The sequence below is a fragment of the Schistosoma haematobium genome, chromosome 1 (assembly GCF_000699445.3).
Source record: "Schistosoma haematobium chromosome 1, whole genome shotgun sequence".
Classification (NCBI taxonomy): Eukaryota; Metazoa; Platyhelminthes; class Trematoda; order Strigeidida; family Schistosomatidae; genus Schistosoma; species Schistosoma haematobium.
This window is the reverse complement of record NC_067196.1, coordinates 65,825,351-65,839,349: the sequence shown is the minus strand read 5'-3', so window position 1 is coordinate 65,839,349 and position 13,999 is coordinate 65,825,351. Positions and strand designations below refer to the sequence as shown.

At 41.2% G+C, this 13,999-nt stretch overlaps 2 protein-coding genes across 2 annotated transcripts; both read left to right on the top strand.

Moving 5' to 3' along the window:
- Nucleotides 1–3,561: 3,561 nt before the first annotated feature.
- On the top strand, nt 3,562–5,851 carry HSPA8_7 (Heat shock cognate 71 kDa protein). The gene has a single exon (XM_051218559.1). The coding sequence runs from the start codon at nt 3,876–3,878 to the stop codon at nt 5,787–5,789; it is 1,914 nt and encodes a 637-aa protein (XP_051074843.1). The 5' UTR covers nt 3,562–3,875; the 3' UTR covers nt 5,790–5,851.
- Nucleotides 5,852–9,344: 3,493 nt separating this feature from the next.
- Nucleotides 9,345–11,571, top strand: HSPA8_6 (Heat shock cognate 71 kDa protein). The gene has a single exon (XM_051218558.1). It carries the CDS (start codon nt 9,953–9,955, stop codon nt 11,507–11,509), a length of 1,557 nt encoding a protein of 518 aa, XP_051074842.1. The 5' UTR covers nt 9,345–9,952; the 3' UTR covers nt 11,510–11,571.
- Nucleotides 11,572–13,999: the final 2,428 nt, after the last annotated feature.

The following is a 13,999-nucleotide window of genomic DNA, read 5'->3' as shown; positions in this document are numbered from 1 at the left end:
TGAAACAGGTGGTGCTGGTGGTGGAAGTGGTAAGGGACCAACGATTGAGGAGGTCGACTAACCTGTAATTGTTGTGATTAATTATTTGGTACTTGAATGAATTTAGATTTTATCTGTAATGAATTTTGTCTTTTGATTTTTATTAGTTATTGGTTGTTTGATACAGGATCAGGGTTTCGTTACTGGCGAGTAGTGAATATCGTTGTCTAATGTCTGGTCGCTCAGTGTAGGATAGTGATCGCTCTCTATCTCTTCCTGCCCTCTATGTTACGGAAGGCTTGTTAAGTTGAGTGTTGCGAATCCGTATGTGTGCAACGTGGCGTTTGCACCTCAGGACTATTGGTTGCGATTTAGGTGGCATGTCGTCTGTTCCTAGTTTATTAGACCGGCGTAGTTGTGGAGCGTTGTTGCGTACGCGTCGAGAAGACCGAGTGAGTAGTTTGTGTGACTAGATGTTCCGATGGGGATTTTGGTGTAGTTGGTGAGTGGAGTGATAAAGTTATTTTCGTCGAGTGTTGTTGAAGACAGGCGACTCGTACTTTTGGTCTGTAAGTGTATTTGCTCGAGAACTTGACTAACGACCCAGTTAAGTGGGATGATTTCTTGTGAGATGGTAAGTGTTTAGTTGATTAGTGTGAACGGTCTCCAATTACTAGTTAGTTATTTACTGCCTTGCTCAACAACAGACGAGTTGTAAAATAAGTAGGGATAACAATGCACGTGTTTCGCATAGTATTCTACATTGGGATATGTAGGTTGGTGAAATGTAATCAGCGTTTACTTAATTGTTGGAAGTGCCTATATTTCATGGAGTCAATTAACTGCAGTGCGTCGAAGAACGGATGGTCGATCAGTTGGGCAATCGTATGTATGGAAGTGAATTTATTATAAGCTATGTCCAGTCATCGAAGTTATAAACCTTTTACTTTGTAATTGGTAGGTATGTGTTCAGACTTGTAGGTGGTGATTAGACTGGTTGTATTTGAATTTCGTAAAACGAGGTGTGGGGTTGTTTGGAGATGCGTATATGTAGCTGAAGTAGAAGTGGCATTCGTGTACGCAACAATTGGAAGGGGTAAGATGGTACATGTGTATAGATGAGGATGTTTATAAGCTAGCATATTGGGCTGGCATTTTTATGCTGATTTCAATTCAGTCAACTAGTGCAAGATGTGAATGGTGCAGTCTCATGTCTCATTGACGCAACTAGGTGAGTTTCCAGTGAGTCAACGAAGCTTCCTGTGGGCAAGGCCAGACTTTCAGGATGAGATGAATTCGTGTTTTTAATTGAGCGCTTCCTGTGAACTAGAATCAGCCTGGAATTACAACATTTAGTATTAGAGAATTTTACGTCGTGGATTATTTGCCGACTCTGGGACTGGTTGGAAAAAGCGGAGAGGTGGTCAGTGTATGACATGGTGTCGTGGTATGAAAGAAAGCTGCAAAGGGCTGGCTTGTGTTAGTCGTTCACGACTCCCTGGTTGGGGTCCGAGAGATGGTGCAACATAGTGGCTAGAGACGTTATCAGATATGGCTCAGAATAGAAGCCAGTGGCGATCCTGCTGTAACCTTCTTTTACTTTCTTTGTAAAAAGTGGTTGTATCTTCCTAAACTGAAAGATTTCTTCTGATTGTACCTTTCCGTTCCCCCATTATTACTATTACTAGTATTATTATTATTATTATTATTATCATTATTACACTACCTTACACCAATCTCTTCGTTATTATTCTCTTGTTTTTTACGCTCCTTACCGTTTTTACCTTCTCTTTAAACTCTCAATGTTTTGTGTGGCGAATATATATTTGGCGCACTCTTGTACCAATATTATGTGTTCAAATAAATAAATAAATAAATAAGCCACCAAACCATTGTTGTTTGATCAATTCAGAGAGAATGGTGTGAAACAGTGTTTTGGAAACATTGCTAATTTCGTTGTGGTGGTGTAGAGAGAGAGAGTAGTGAGTGGGAGTTGAAGTATATTGATAAAAGTAACTAGGGTACGGGATTATTATTGGATGAGAAGAAGTGGTAGGGTGAAGTTGGTTGACTGTGTCCTGTAGGCCTTATAGTTCTGGCTTTATTCAAAGTCATCATGATAGTTAAATGTGTGCGCTTCGTCAGCTCTCGAACCTAGGATTTTCTAAGTCGTGTTGCGCCTAGCCTAGGAGTTCAGCAACGATTTACAACTGAGAATTATGTGACTTCAGTTTTAGAATTGCGAGTGAGCATATCAAGGCGTATACTAAGTAATTGGGAAATTGTGTGAATCAGTGAAAAATGCGAGCACAACCTGACACCACTGAACTTGTGAGTGTCCTTTGTAGAATAATTTTGAACCTCACTATCTGTCCTAGTTAGCTAATGAATGAGTGGCACGATCGAAGCATTGTCTCAAGCTACTTATATACTTCATGATAGTTTAAACCTGAAAGTTTTCATAATATTTCCTAAAGTGTGTCATTCATTTTCGTTATTTTCCTTGACTTGTTGCATGGGATAAAATATTTATATTGGAGTGGGTTTTCATCGTGATTTGATCTGATGTTAGTGACCGAATTGTACCATGTTAGTTGGTCGGAGGTAATCGACAAGAAGCTGTAGACCCAGGTTTCGTGCTCACTGGCACTCGTCAGTAAGGTGTGCCTGGAATCTTGAGAGAAATGGACGTCCTGTGTGGACTTCGAACCCACGTCAATCAGTGTCGTAGTCAGAGGTGCTAGCATGGAGCAATTCGGGCTTCTACCGACTGTTATGTCTGACTCAAGCATATGATTAAGCACACCGATTACTTTTGTTCATTGCAACATTTTTATCCTTACGATGCCAGTAGAGTTTCTCCTCCTGACATTCTATTAATTAATCAGTTGTGAGGAGACTGAGTTGTGGTTTATTGGAATTTTATCTGTTGATTATCACAAAGTGAGTCGACCTGAAAATAAATGTATTGACATGTTGTGTTAATCCAGTTGTTAATAGTAATAATAATAATAATAATAATAATATTATTATTATCATTATTGTTATTATTATTCAATATTATATTTTGGTACAACATAGGATTCCCAGCACGAGGTTTGGTTATGAAACAATTCTTCATCTGTCGATCAGTCTTTTGACTTCTTACATGAGTCTTTCTAGTCACTTCGACAATCAACGATAATTCAGTCAACCATAACGGTCATGTCACCGACCTCCTGTAGGACTGAGACATTTACACTGGTTCATCACAGAGTGGTAACCGATCCCATGTTTGTCTAATTCTGAATGATGATCGAATTCCATCGAACACTCGAACAAGTAGCCACATTGCAACTGTTCAGATGGAATTGGATCAGCATTAAGAAGTAGGCAAACATGACATAATGATGTACAGCCGGGCATAGTTACAGCTCGGTGACTAACCAGTATGAACTGAACTATACCTGACCCCTAAATATCACACGTGTTAGTTCAACTACTTATAATTGTGTCAGTAGTCAAACTCGATATTGGAATGTTTTTTGTGTTTGAGGTTGTGAATGGGTGAATGGGATGGGTGCACGTCTTAGATTTTGTCCATTTGTCCACACTGACCAGACAATTGCGTTTGTATTAGGCACCCTGCATTGCATTGTACTTAGGGAGGCTATGAGTGAAATTTTGACTAGGAAAGCATCTTGTTTGTGAGTATTTGGTCAGTAGTCTGGTGGTTGAGTGTGATTGGCCAATAGTGAATACTTGTCGACAGGTCATTGGTCGATTGTTTTCTATCGAAGGTCATCGAAACTTCTAGTATGTTCTACGTGTAAAGTATTTAAGCAGGTGCACAGCTTGCAGTGGTATTAATTGAGTGATTCGATTACCTGTGTTTGTTCGTTTTGACGTATCTCGAAATGCCTAACGCCATTGGGATCGATCTTGGTACAACATATTCGTGTGTTGGTGTTTTCCAGCATGGCAAAGTGGAGATAATTGCCAATGATCAGGGTAACAGAACGACACCGAGTTATGTGGCGTTCACAGATGCTGAGCGTTTAATTGGTGATGGAGCGAAGAACCAAGTGGCTATTAATCCAACAAATACAGTGTTTGATGCGAAGCGGCTAATCGGTCGTCGTTTCGATGATCCATCAGTTCAGAGTGATATGAAGCATTGGCCATTTGAGGTGGTTCAAGTCGGTGGTAAGCTGAAGATTCGTGTTGAGTATAAGGGTGAGAAAAAGTTGTTCTCCGCGGAGGAGATTTCGTCGATGGTGTTGACGAAAATGAAGGAGGTTGCTGAAAGTTATTTGGGCAGGACAGTAAGTGACGCGGTTATAACAGTTCCTGCTTACTTCAATGACAGTCAACGTCAAGCAACGAAAGATGCAGGTGCTATAGCTGGTCTTAATGTGTTGAGAATCATTAATGAGCCGACAGCTGCGGCAATTGCCTATGGTTTAGACAAGAAGGTTGGTGGTGAGCGTAATGTGTTGATATTTGATTTGGGTGGTGGTACATTTGATGTGTCCATCTTGACAATTGAGGATGGTATATTCGAGGTGAAGTCTACTGCTGGTGATACACACTTGGGAGGTGAAGATTTTGACAATCGTCTGGTGGATCACTTTGTGAAAGAGTTCCAGAAGAAATTTAGTAAAGACATTCGTGACAATAAGCGTGCATTGCGTCGCCTGAGAACAGCATGTGAACGTGCGAAACGTACATTGAGTTCGAGCACCCAAACGAATCTGGAGATTGACTCGTTGTGTGATGGTATTGATTTTTACACGTCGATTACTCGTGCACGATTTGAGGAGTTGAATGCCGATCTATTCCGTGGTACATTGGGTCCTGTTGAGAAGGCTTTGCGAGATGCTAAGATGGATAAGGCCCAGATTCACGAAATAGTGTTGGTTGGTGGTTCCACTCGTATCCCTAAGGTGCAGAAGCTGTTGCAGGACTTCTTCAACGGGAAGGAGTTGAACAAATCTATTAATCCGGATGAAGCTGTGGCTTATGGTGCAGCTGTGCAGGCAGCTATTCTAAGTGGTGACAAGTGTGAGGCTGTGCAGGACTTGCTGTTGCTTGACGTGGCTCCATTGTCACTGGGTCTTGAAACGGCTGGTGGTGTAATGACGGCTCTGATTAAGCGTAATACGACAATTCCGACGAAGCAGACTCAAACGTTCACGACGTACTCGGACAACCAGCCTGGTGTGCTTATCCAGGTGTTCGAGGGTGAGCGTGCTCTGACGAAGGACAACAATCTGCTTGGCAAGTTCGAACTCTCAGGTATCCCACCTGCTCCTCGTGGTACTCCCCAGATTGAGGTGACGTTTGATATAGACGCGAACGGTATTCTGAACGTATCTGCTGTTGACAAGGGTACAGGGAAGCAGAACAAGATAACGATTACAAATGACAAGGGTCGTTTGACGAAGGAGGAGATTGAACGAATGGTAGCCGATGCGGACAAGTACAAGGCTGAGGATGAGAAGCAGAGAGATCGTGTTTCTGCGAAGAACTCGCTTGAGAGTTATGTGTACACAATGAAACAGCAAGTGGAGGGTGAGCTTAAAGAAAAGATATCTGAAAGTGATCGTCAAGTGATATTAAGTAAGTGTGAGGATACAATTGGTTGGTTGGACGTTAATCAATTGGCGGAGAAGCATGAGTATGAAAGTAAGCGGGAGGAGTTGGAGAAGGTCTGTGCGCCGATAATTACGAAGGTGTACCAGGCTGGTGGTATGCCAGGAGGCATGCATGAAACAGGTGGTGCTGGTGGTGGAAGTGGTAAGGGACCAACGATTGAGGAGGTCGACTAACCTGTAATTGTTGTGATTAATTATTTGGTACTTGAATGAATTTAGATTTTATCTGTAATGAATTTTGTCTTTTGATTTTTATTAGTTATTGGTTGTTTGATACAGGATCAGGGTTTCGTTACTGGCGAGTAGTGAATATCGTTGTCTAATGTCTGGTCGCTCAGTGTAGGATAGTGATCGCTCTCTATCTCTTCCTGCCCTCTATGTTACGGAAGGCTTGTTAAGTTGAGTGTTGCGAATCCGTATGTGTGCAACGTGGCGTTTGCACCTCAGGACTATTGGTTGCGATTTAGGTGGCATGTCGTCTGTTCCTAGTTTATTAGACCGGCGTAGTTGTGGAGCGTTGTTGCGTACGCGTCGAGAAGACCGAGTGAGTAGTTTGTGTGACTAGATGTTCCGATGGGGATTTTGGTGTAGTTGGTGAGTGGAGTGATAAAGTTATTTTCGTCGAGTGTTGTTGAAGACAGGCGACTCGTACTTTTGGTCTGTAAGTGTATTTGCTCGAGAACTTGACTAACGACCCAGTTAAGTGGGATGATTTCTTGTGAGATGGTAAGTGTTTAGTTGATTAGTGTGAACGGTCTCCAATTACTAGTTAGTTATTTACTGCCTTGCTCAACAACAGACGAGTTGTAAAATAAGTAGGGATAACAATGCACGTGTTTCGCATAGTATTCTACATTGGGATATGTAGGTTGGTGAAATGTAATCAGCGTTTACTTAATTGTTGGAAGTGCCTATATTTCATGGAGTCAATTAACTGCAGTGCGTCGAAGAACGGATGGTCGATCAGTTGGGCAATCGTATGTATGGAAGTGAATTTATTATAAGCTATGTCCAGTCATCGAAGTTATAAACCTTTTACTTTGTAATTGGTAGGTATGTGTTCAGACTTGTAGGTGGTGATTAGACTGGTTGTATTTGAATTTCGTAAAACGAGGTGTGGGGTTGTTTGGAGATGCGTATATGTAGCTGAAGTAGAAGTGGCATTCGTGTACGCAACAATTGGAAGGGGTAAGATGGTACATGTGTATAGATGAGGATGTTTATAAGCTAGCATATTGGGCTGGCATTTTTATGCTGATTTCAATTCAGTCAACTAGTGCAAGATGTGAATGGTGCAGTCTCATGTCTCATTGACGCAACTAGGTGAGTTTCCAGTGAGTCAACGAAGCTTCATGTGGGCAAGGCCAGACTTTCAGGATGAGATGAATTCGTGTTTTTAATTGAGCGCTTCCTGTGAACTAGAATCAGCCTGGAATTACAACATTTAGTATTAGAGAATTTTACGTCGTGGATTATTTGCCGACTCTGGGACTGGTTGGAAAAAGCGGAGAGGTGGTCAGTGTATGACATGGTGTCGTGGTATGAAAGAAAGCTGCAAAGGGCTGGCTTGTGTTAGTCGTTCACGACTCCCTGGTTGGGGTCCGAGAGATGGTGCAACATAGTGGCTAGAGACGTTATCAGATATGGCTCAGAATAGAAGCCAGTGGCGATCCTGCTGTAACCTTCTTTTACTTTCTTTGTAAAAAGTGGTTGTATCTTCCTAAACTGAAAGATTTCTTCTGATTGTACCTTTCCGTTCCCCCATTATTACTATTACTATTATTATTATTATTATTATATTATTATTATTACACTACCTTACACCAATCTCTTCGTTATTATTCTCTTGTTTTTTACGCTCCTTACCGTTTTTACCTTCTCTTTAAACTCTCAATGTTTTGTGTGGCGAATATATATTTGGCGCACTCTTGTACCAATATTATGTGTTCAAATAAATAAATAAATAAATAAGCCACCAAACCATTGTTGTTTGATCAATTCAGAGAGAATGGTGTGAAACAGTGTTTTGGAAACATTGCTAATTTCGTTGTGGTGGTGTAGAGAGAGAGAGTAGTGAGTGGGAGTTGAAGTATATTGATAAAAGTAACTAGGGTACGGGATTATTATTGGATGAGAAGAAGTGGTAGGGTGAAGTTGGTTGACTGTGTCCTGTAGGCCTTATAGTTCTGGCTTTATTCAAAGTCATCATGATAGTTAAATGTGTGCGCTTCGTCAGCTCTCGAACCTAGGATTTTCTAAGTCGTGTTGCGCCTAGCCTAGGAGTTCAGCAACGATTTACAACTGAGAATTATGTGACTTCAGTTTTAGAATTGCGAGTGAGCATATCAAGGCGTATACTAAGTAATTGGGAAATTGTGTGAATCAGTGAAAAATGCGAGCACAACCTGACACCACTGAACTTGTGAGTGTCCTTTGTAGAATAATTTTGAACCTCACTATCTGTCCTAGTTAGCTAATGAATGAGTGGCACGATCGAAGCATTGTCTCAAGCTACTTATATACTTCATGATAGTTTAAACCTGAAAGTTTTCATAATATTTCCTAAAGTGTGTCATTCATTTTCGTTATTTTCCTTGACTTGTTGCATGGGATAAAATATTTATATTGGAGTGGGTTTTCATCGTGATTTGATCTGATGTTAGTGACCGAATTGTACCATGTTAGTTGGTCGGAGGTAATCGACAAGAAGCTGTAGACCCAGGTTTCGTGCTCACTGGCACTCGTCAGTAAGGTGTGCCTGGAATCTTGAGAGAAATGGACGTCCTGTGTGGACTTCGAACCCACGTCAATCAGTGTCGTAGTCAGAGGTGCTAGCATGGAGCAATTCGGGATTCTACCGACTGTTATGTCTGACTCAAGCATATGATTAAGCACACCGATTACTTTTGTTCATTGCAACATTTTTATCCTTACGATGCCAGTAGAGTTTCTCCTCCTGACATTCTATTAATTAATCAGTTGTGAGGAGACTGAGTTGTGGTTTATTGGAATTCTATCTGTTGATTATCACAAAGTGAGTCGACCTGAAAATAAATGTATTGACATGTTGTGTTAATCCAGTTGTTAATAGTAATAATAATAATGATAATAATAATAATAATTATTATTGTTATTATTATCCAATATTATATTTTGGTACAACATAGGATTCCCAGCACGAGGTTTGGTTATGAAACAATTCTTCATCTGTCGATCAGTCTTTTGACTTCTTACATGAGTCTTTCTAGTCACTTCGACAATCAACGATAATTCAGTCAACCATAACGGTCATGTCACCGACCTCCTGTAGGACTGAGACATTTACACTGGTTCATCACAGAGTGGTAACCGATCCCATGTTTTCTAATTCTGAATGATGATCGAATTCCATCGAACACTCGAACAAGTAGCCACATTGCAACTGTTCAGATGGAATTGGATCAGCATTAAGAAGTAGGCAAACATGACATAATGATGTACAGCCGGGCATAGTTACAGCTCGGTGACTAACCAGTATGAACTGAACTATACCTGACCCCTAAATATCACACGTGTTAGTTCAACTACTTATAATTGTGTCAGTAGTCAAACTCGATATTGGAATGTTTTTTGTGTTTGAGGTTGTGAATGGGTGAATGGGATGGGTGCACGTCTTAGATTTTGTCCATTTGTCCACACTGACCAGACAATTGCGTTTGTATTAGGCACCCTGCATTGCATTGTACTTAGGGAGGCTATGAGTGAAATTTTGACTAGGAAAGCATCTTGTTTGTGAGTATTTGGTCAGTAGTCTGGTGGTTGAGTGTGATTGGCCAATAGTGAATACTTGTCGACAGGTCATTGGTCGATTGTTTTCTATCGAAGGTCATCGAAACTTCTAGTATGTTCTACGTGTAAAGTATTTAAGCAGGTGCACAGCTTGCAGTGGTATTAATTGAGTGATTCGATTACCTGTGTTTGTTCGTTTTGACGTATCTCGAAATGCCTAACGCCATTGGGATCGATCTTGGTACAACATATTCGTGTGTTGGTGTTTTCCAGCATGGCAAAGTGGAGATAATTGCCAATGATCAGGGTAACAGAACGACACCGAGTTATGTGGCGTTCACAGATGCTGAGCGTTTAATTGGTGATGGAGCGAAGAACCAAGTGGCTATTAATCCAACAAATACAGTGTTTGATGCGAAGCGGCTAATCGGTCGTCGTTTCGATGATCCATCAGTTCAGAGTGATATGAAGCATTGGCCATTTGAGGTGGTTCAAGTCGGTGGTAAGCTGAAGATTCGTGTTGAGTATAAGGGTGAGAAAAGTTGTTCTCCGCGGAGGAGATTTCGTCGATGGTGTTGACGAAAATGAAGGAGGTTGCTGAAAGTTATTTGGGCAGGACAGTAAGTGACGCGGTTATAACAGTTCCTGCTTACTTCAATGACAGTCAACGTCAAGCAACGAAAGATGCAGGTGCTATAGCTGGTCTTAATGTGTTGAGAATCATTAATGAGCCGACAGCTGCGGCAATTGCCTATGGTTTAGACAAGAAGGTTGGTGGTGAGCGTAATGTGTTGATATTTGATTTGGGTGGTGGTACATTTGATGTGTCCATCTTGACAATTGAGGATGGTATATTCGAGGTGAAGTCTACTGCTGGTGATACACACTTGGGAGGTGAAGATTTTGACAATCGTCTGGTGGATCACTTTGTGAAAGAGTTCCAGAAGAAATTTAGTAAAGACATTCGTGACAATAAGCGTGCATTGCGTCGCCTGAGAACAGCATGTGAACGTGCGAAACGTACATTGAGTTCGAGCACCCAAACGAATCTGGAGATTGACTCGTTGTGTGATGGTATTGATTTTTACACGTCGATTACTCGTGCACGATTTGAGGAGTTGAATGCCGATCTATTCCGTGGTACATTGGGTCCTGTTGAGAAGGCTTTGCGAGATGCTAAGATGGATAAGGCCCAGATTCACGAAATAGTGTTGGTTGGTGGTTCCACTCGTATCCCTAAGGTGCAGAAGCTGTTGCAGGACTTCTTCAACGGGAAGGAGTTGAACAAATCTATTAATCCGGATGAAGCTGTGGCTTATGGTGCAGCTGTGCAGGCAGCTATTCTAAGTGGTGACAAGTGTGAGGCTGTGCAGGACTTGCTGTTGCTTGACGTGGCTCCATTGTCACTGGGTCTTGAAACGGCTGGTGGTGTAATGACGGCTCTGATTAAGCGTAATACGACAATTCCGACGAAGCAGACTCAAACGTTCACGACGTACTCGGACAACCAGCCTGGTGTGCTTATCCAGGTGTTCGAGGGTGAGCGTGCTCTGACGAAGGACAACAATCTGCTTGGCAAGTTCGAACTCTCAGGTATCCCACCTGCTCCTCGTGGTACTCCCCAGATTGAGGTGACGTTTGATATAGACGCGAACGGTATTCTGAACGTATCTGCTGTTGACAAGGGTACAGGGAAGCAGAACAAGATAACGATTACAAATGACAAGGGTCGTTTGACGAAGGAGGAGATTGAACGAATGGTAGCCGATGCGGACAAGTACAAGGCTGAGGATGAGAAGCAGAGAGATCGTGTTTCTGCGAAGAACTCGCTTGAGAGTTATGTGTACACAATGAAACAGCAAGTGGAGGGTGAGCTTAAAGAAAAGATATCTGAAAGTGATCGTCAAGTGATATTAAGTAAGTGTGAGGATACAATTGGTTGGTTGGACGTTAATCAATTGGCGGAGAAGCATGAGTATGAAAGTAAGCGGGAGGAGTTGGAGAAGGTCTGTGCGCCGATAATTACGAAGGTGTACCAGGCTGGTGGTATGCCAGGAGGCATGCATGAAACAGGTGGTGCTGGTGGTGGAAGTGGTAAGGGACCAACGATTGAGGAGGTCGACTAACCTGTAATTGTTGTGATTAATTATTTGGTACTTGAATGAATTTAGATTTTATCTGTAATGAATTTTGTCTTTTGATTTTTATTAGTTATTGGTTGTTTGATACAGGATCAGGGTTTCGTTACTGGCGAGTAGTGAATATCGTTGTCTAATGTCTGGTCGCTCAGTGTAGGATAGTGATCGCTCTCTATCTCTTCCTGCCCTCTATGTTACGGAAGGCTTGTTAAGTTGAGTGTTGCGAATCCGTATGTGTGCAACGTGGCGTTTGCACCTCAGGACTATTGGTTGCGATTTAGGTGGCATGTCGTCTGTTCCTAGTTTATTAGACCGGCGTAGTTGTGGAGCGTTGTTGCGTACGCGTCGAGAAGACCGAGTGAGTAGTTTGTGTGACTAGATGTTCCGATGGGGATTTTGGTGTAGTTGGTGAGTGGAGTGATAAAGTTATTTTCGTCGAGTGTTGTTGAAGACAGGCGACTCGTACTTTTGGTCTGTAAGTGTATTTGCTCGAGAACTTGACTAACGACCCAGTTAAGTGGGATGATTTCTTGTGAGATGGTAAGTGTTTAGTTGATTAGTGTGAACGGTCTCCAATTACTAGTTAGTTATTTACTGCCTTGCTCAACAACAGACGAGTTGTAAAATAAGTAGGGATAACAATGCACGTGTTTCGCATAGTATTCTACATTGGGATATGTAGGTTGGTGAAATGTAATCAGCGTTTACTTAATTGTTGGAAGTGCCTATATTTCATGGAGTCAATTAACTGCAGTGCGTCGAAGAACGGATGGTCGATCAGTTGGGCAATCGTATGTATGGAAGTGAATTTATTATAAGCTATGTCCAGTCATCGAAGTTATAAACCTTTTACTTTGTAATTGGTAGGTATGTGTTCAGACTTGTAGGTGGTGATTAGACTGGTTGTATTTGAATTTCGTAAAACGAGGTGTGGGGTTGTTTGGAGATGCGTATATGTAGCTGAAGTAGAAGTGGCATTCGTGTACGCAACAATTGGAAGGGGTAAGATGGTACATGTGTATAGATGAGGATGTTTATAAGCTAGCATATTGGGCTGGCATTTTTATGCTGATTTCAATTCAGTCAACTAGTGCAAGATGTGAATGGTGCAGTCTCATGTCTCATTGACGCAACTAGGTGAGTTTCCAGTGAGTCAACGAAGCTTCATGTGGGCAAGGCCAGACTTTCAGGATGAGATGAATTCGTGTTTTTAATTGAGCGCATCCTGTGAACTAGAATCAGCCTGGAATTACAACATTTAGTATTAGAGAATTTTACGTCGTGGATTATTTGCCGACTCTGGGACTGGTTGGAAAAAGCGGAGAGGTGGTCAGTGTATGACATGGTGTCGTGGTATGAAAGAAAGCTGCAAAGGGCTGGCTTGTGTTAGTCGTTCACGACTCCTGGTTGGGGTCCGAGAGATGGTGCAACATAGTGGCTAGAGACGTTATCAGATATGGCTCAGAATAGAAGCCAGTGGCGATCCTGCTGTAACCTTCTTTTACTTTCTTTGTAAAAAGTGGTTGTATCTTCCTAAACTGAAAGATTTCTTCTGATTGTACCTTTCCGTTCCCCCATTATTACCATTACTATTACTATTATTATTAATATTATTATTACTACACTACCTTACACCAATCTCTTCGTTATTATTCTCTTGTTTTTTACGCTCCTTACCGTTTTTACCTTCTCTTTAAACTCTCAATGTTTTGTGTGGCGAATATATATTTGGCGCACTCTTGTACCAATATTATGTGTTCAAATAAATAAATAAATAAATAAGCCACCAAACCATTGTTGTTTGATCAATTCAGAGAGAATGGTGTGAAACAGTGTTTTGGAAACATTGCTAATTTCGTTGTGGTGGTGTAGAGAGAGAGAGTAGTGAGTGGGAGTTGAAGTATATTGATAAAAGTAACTAGGGTACGGGATTATTATTGGATGAGAAGAAGTGGTAGGGTGAAGTTGGTTGACTGTGTCCTGTAGGCCTTATAGTTCTGGCTTTATTCAAAGTCATCATGATAGTTAAATGTGTGCGCTTCGTCAGCTCTCGAACCTAGGATTTCCTAAGTCGTGTTGTGCCTAGCCTAGGCGTTCAGCAGTGACTTATAGCTGAAATTTATAAAGTGATGTATACAACTAAATGCGGTTTACTCATATTTGGATTAACTGAGTTCATTGAAATTAAATTATCTGCTGTGAACTGAAATATTTTTCAATGGTTTTTGAAAATAAATAACGTTTTTGGGATAATGTTATTTCTGAGACATTATCGTTTTACTTTTGGCTAGCGATGAATAAAATTAACTTGAAATGTTTGTTTCCTATTATTAAATAATTTCTTATGAATGACTTTTAAGCATAAACAGTCCAAATCCGATTAAGTCTTTATTAAACTTGACTGAATTACGTAGATCCCTACTACAGTAGTCGGTTTTTAATGTACAAACGAACGGTTTAATTAGAAAGCACTTAGAA

Excerpts from the sequence above, each read along its gene's own strand:
- HSPA8_7 (XM_051218559.1), top strand. The coding sequence starts at position 3,876 with ATGCCTAACGCCATTGGGATCGATCTTGGTACAACATATTCGTGTGTT.
- HSPA8_6 (XM_051218558.1), top strand. The coding sequence starts at position 9,953 with ATGGTGTTGACGAAAATGAAGGAGGTTGCTGAAAGTTATTTGGGCAGG.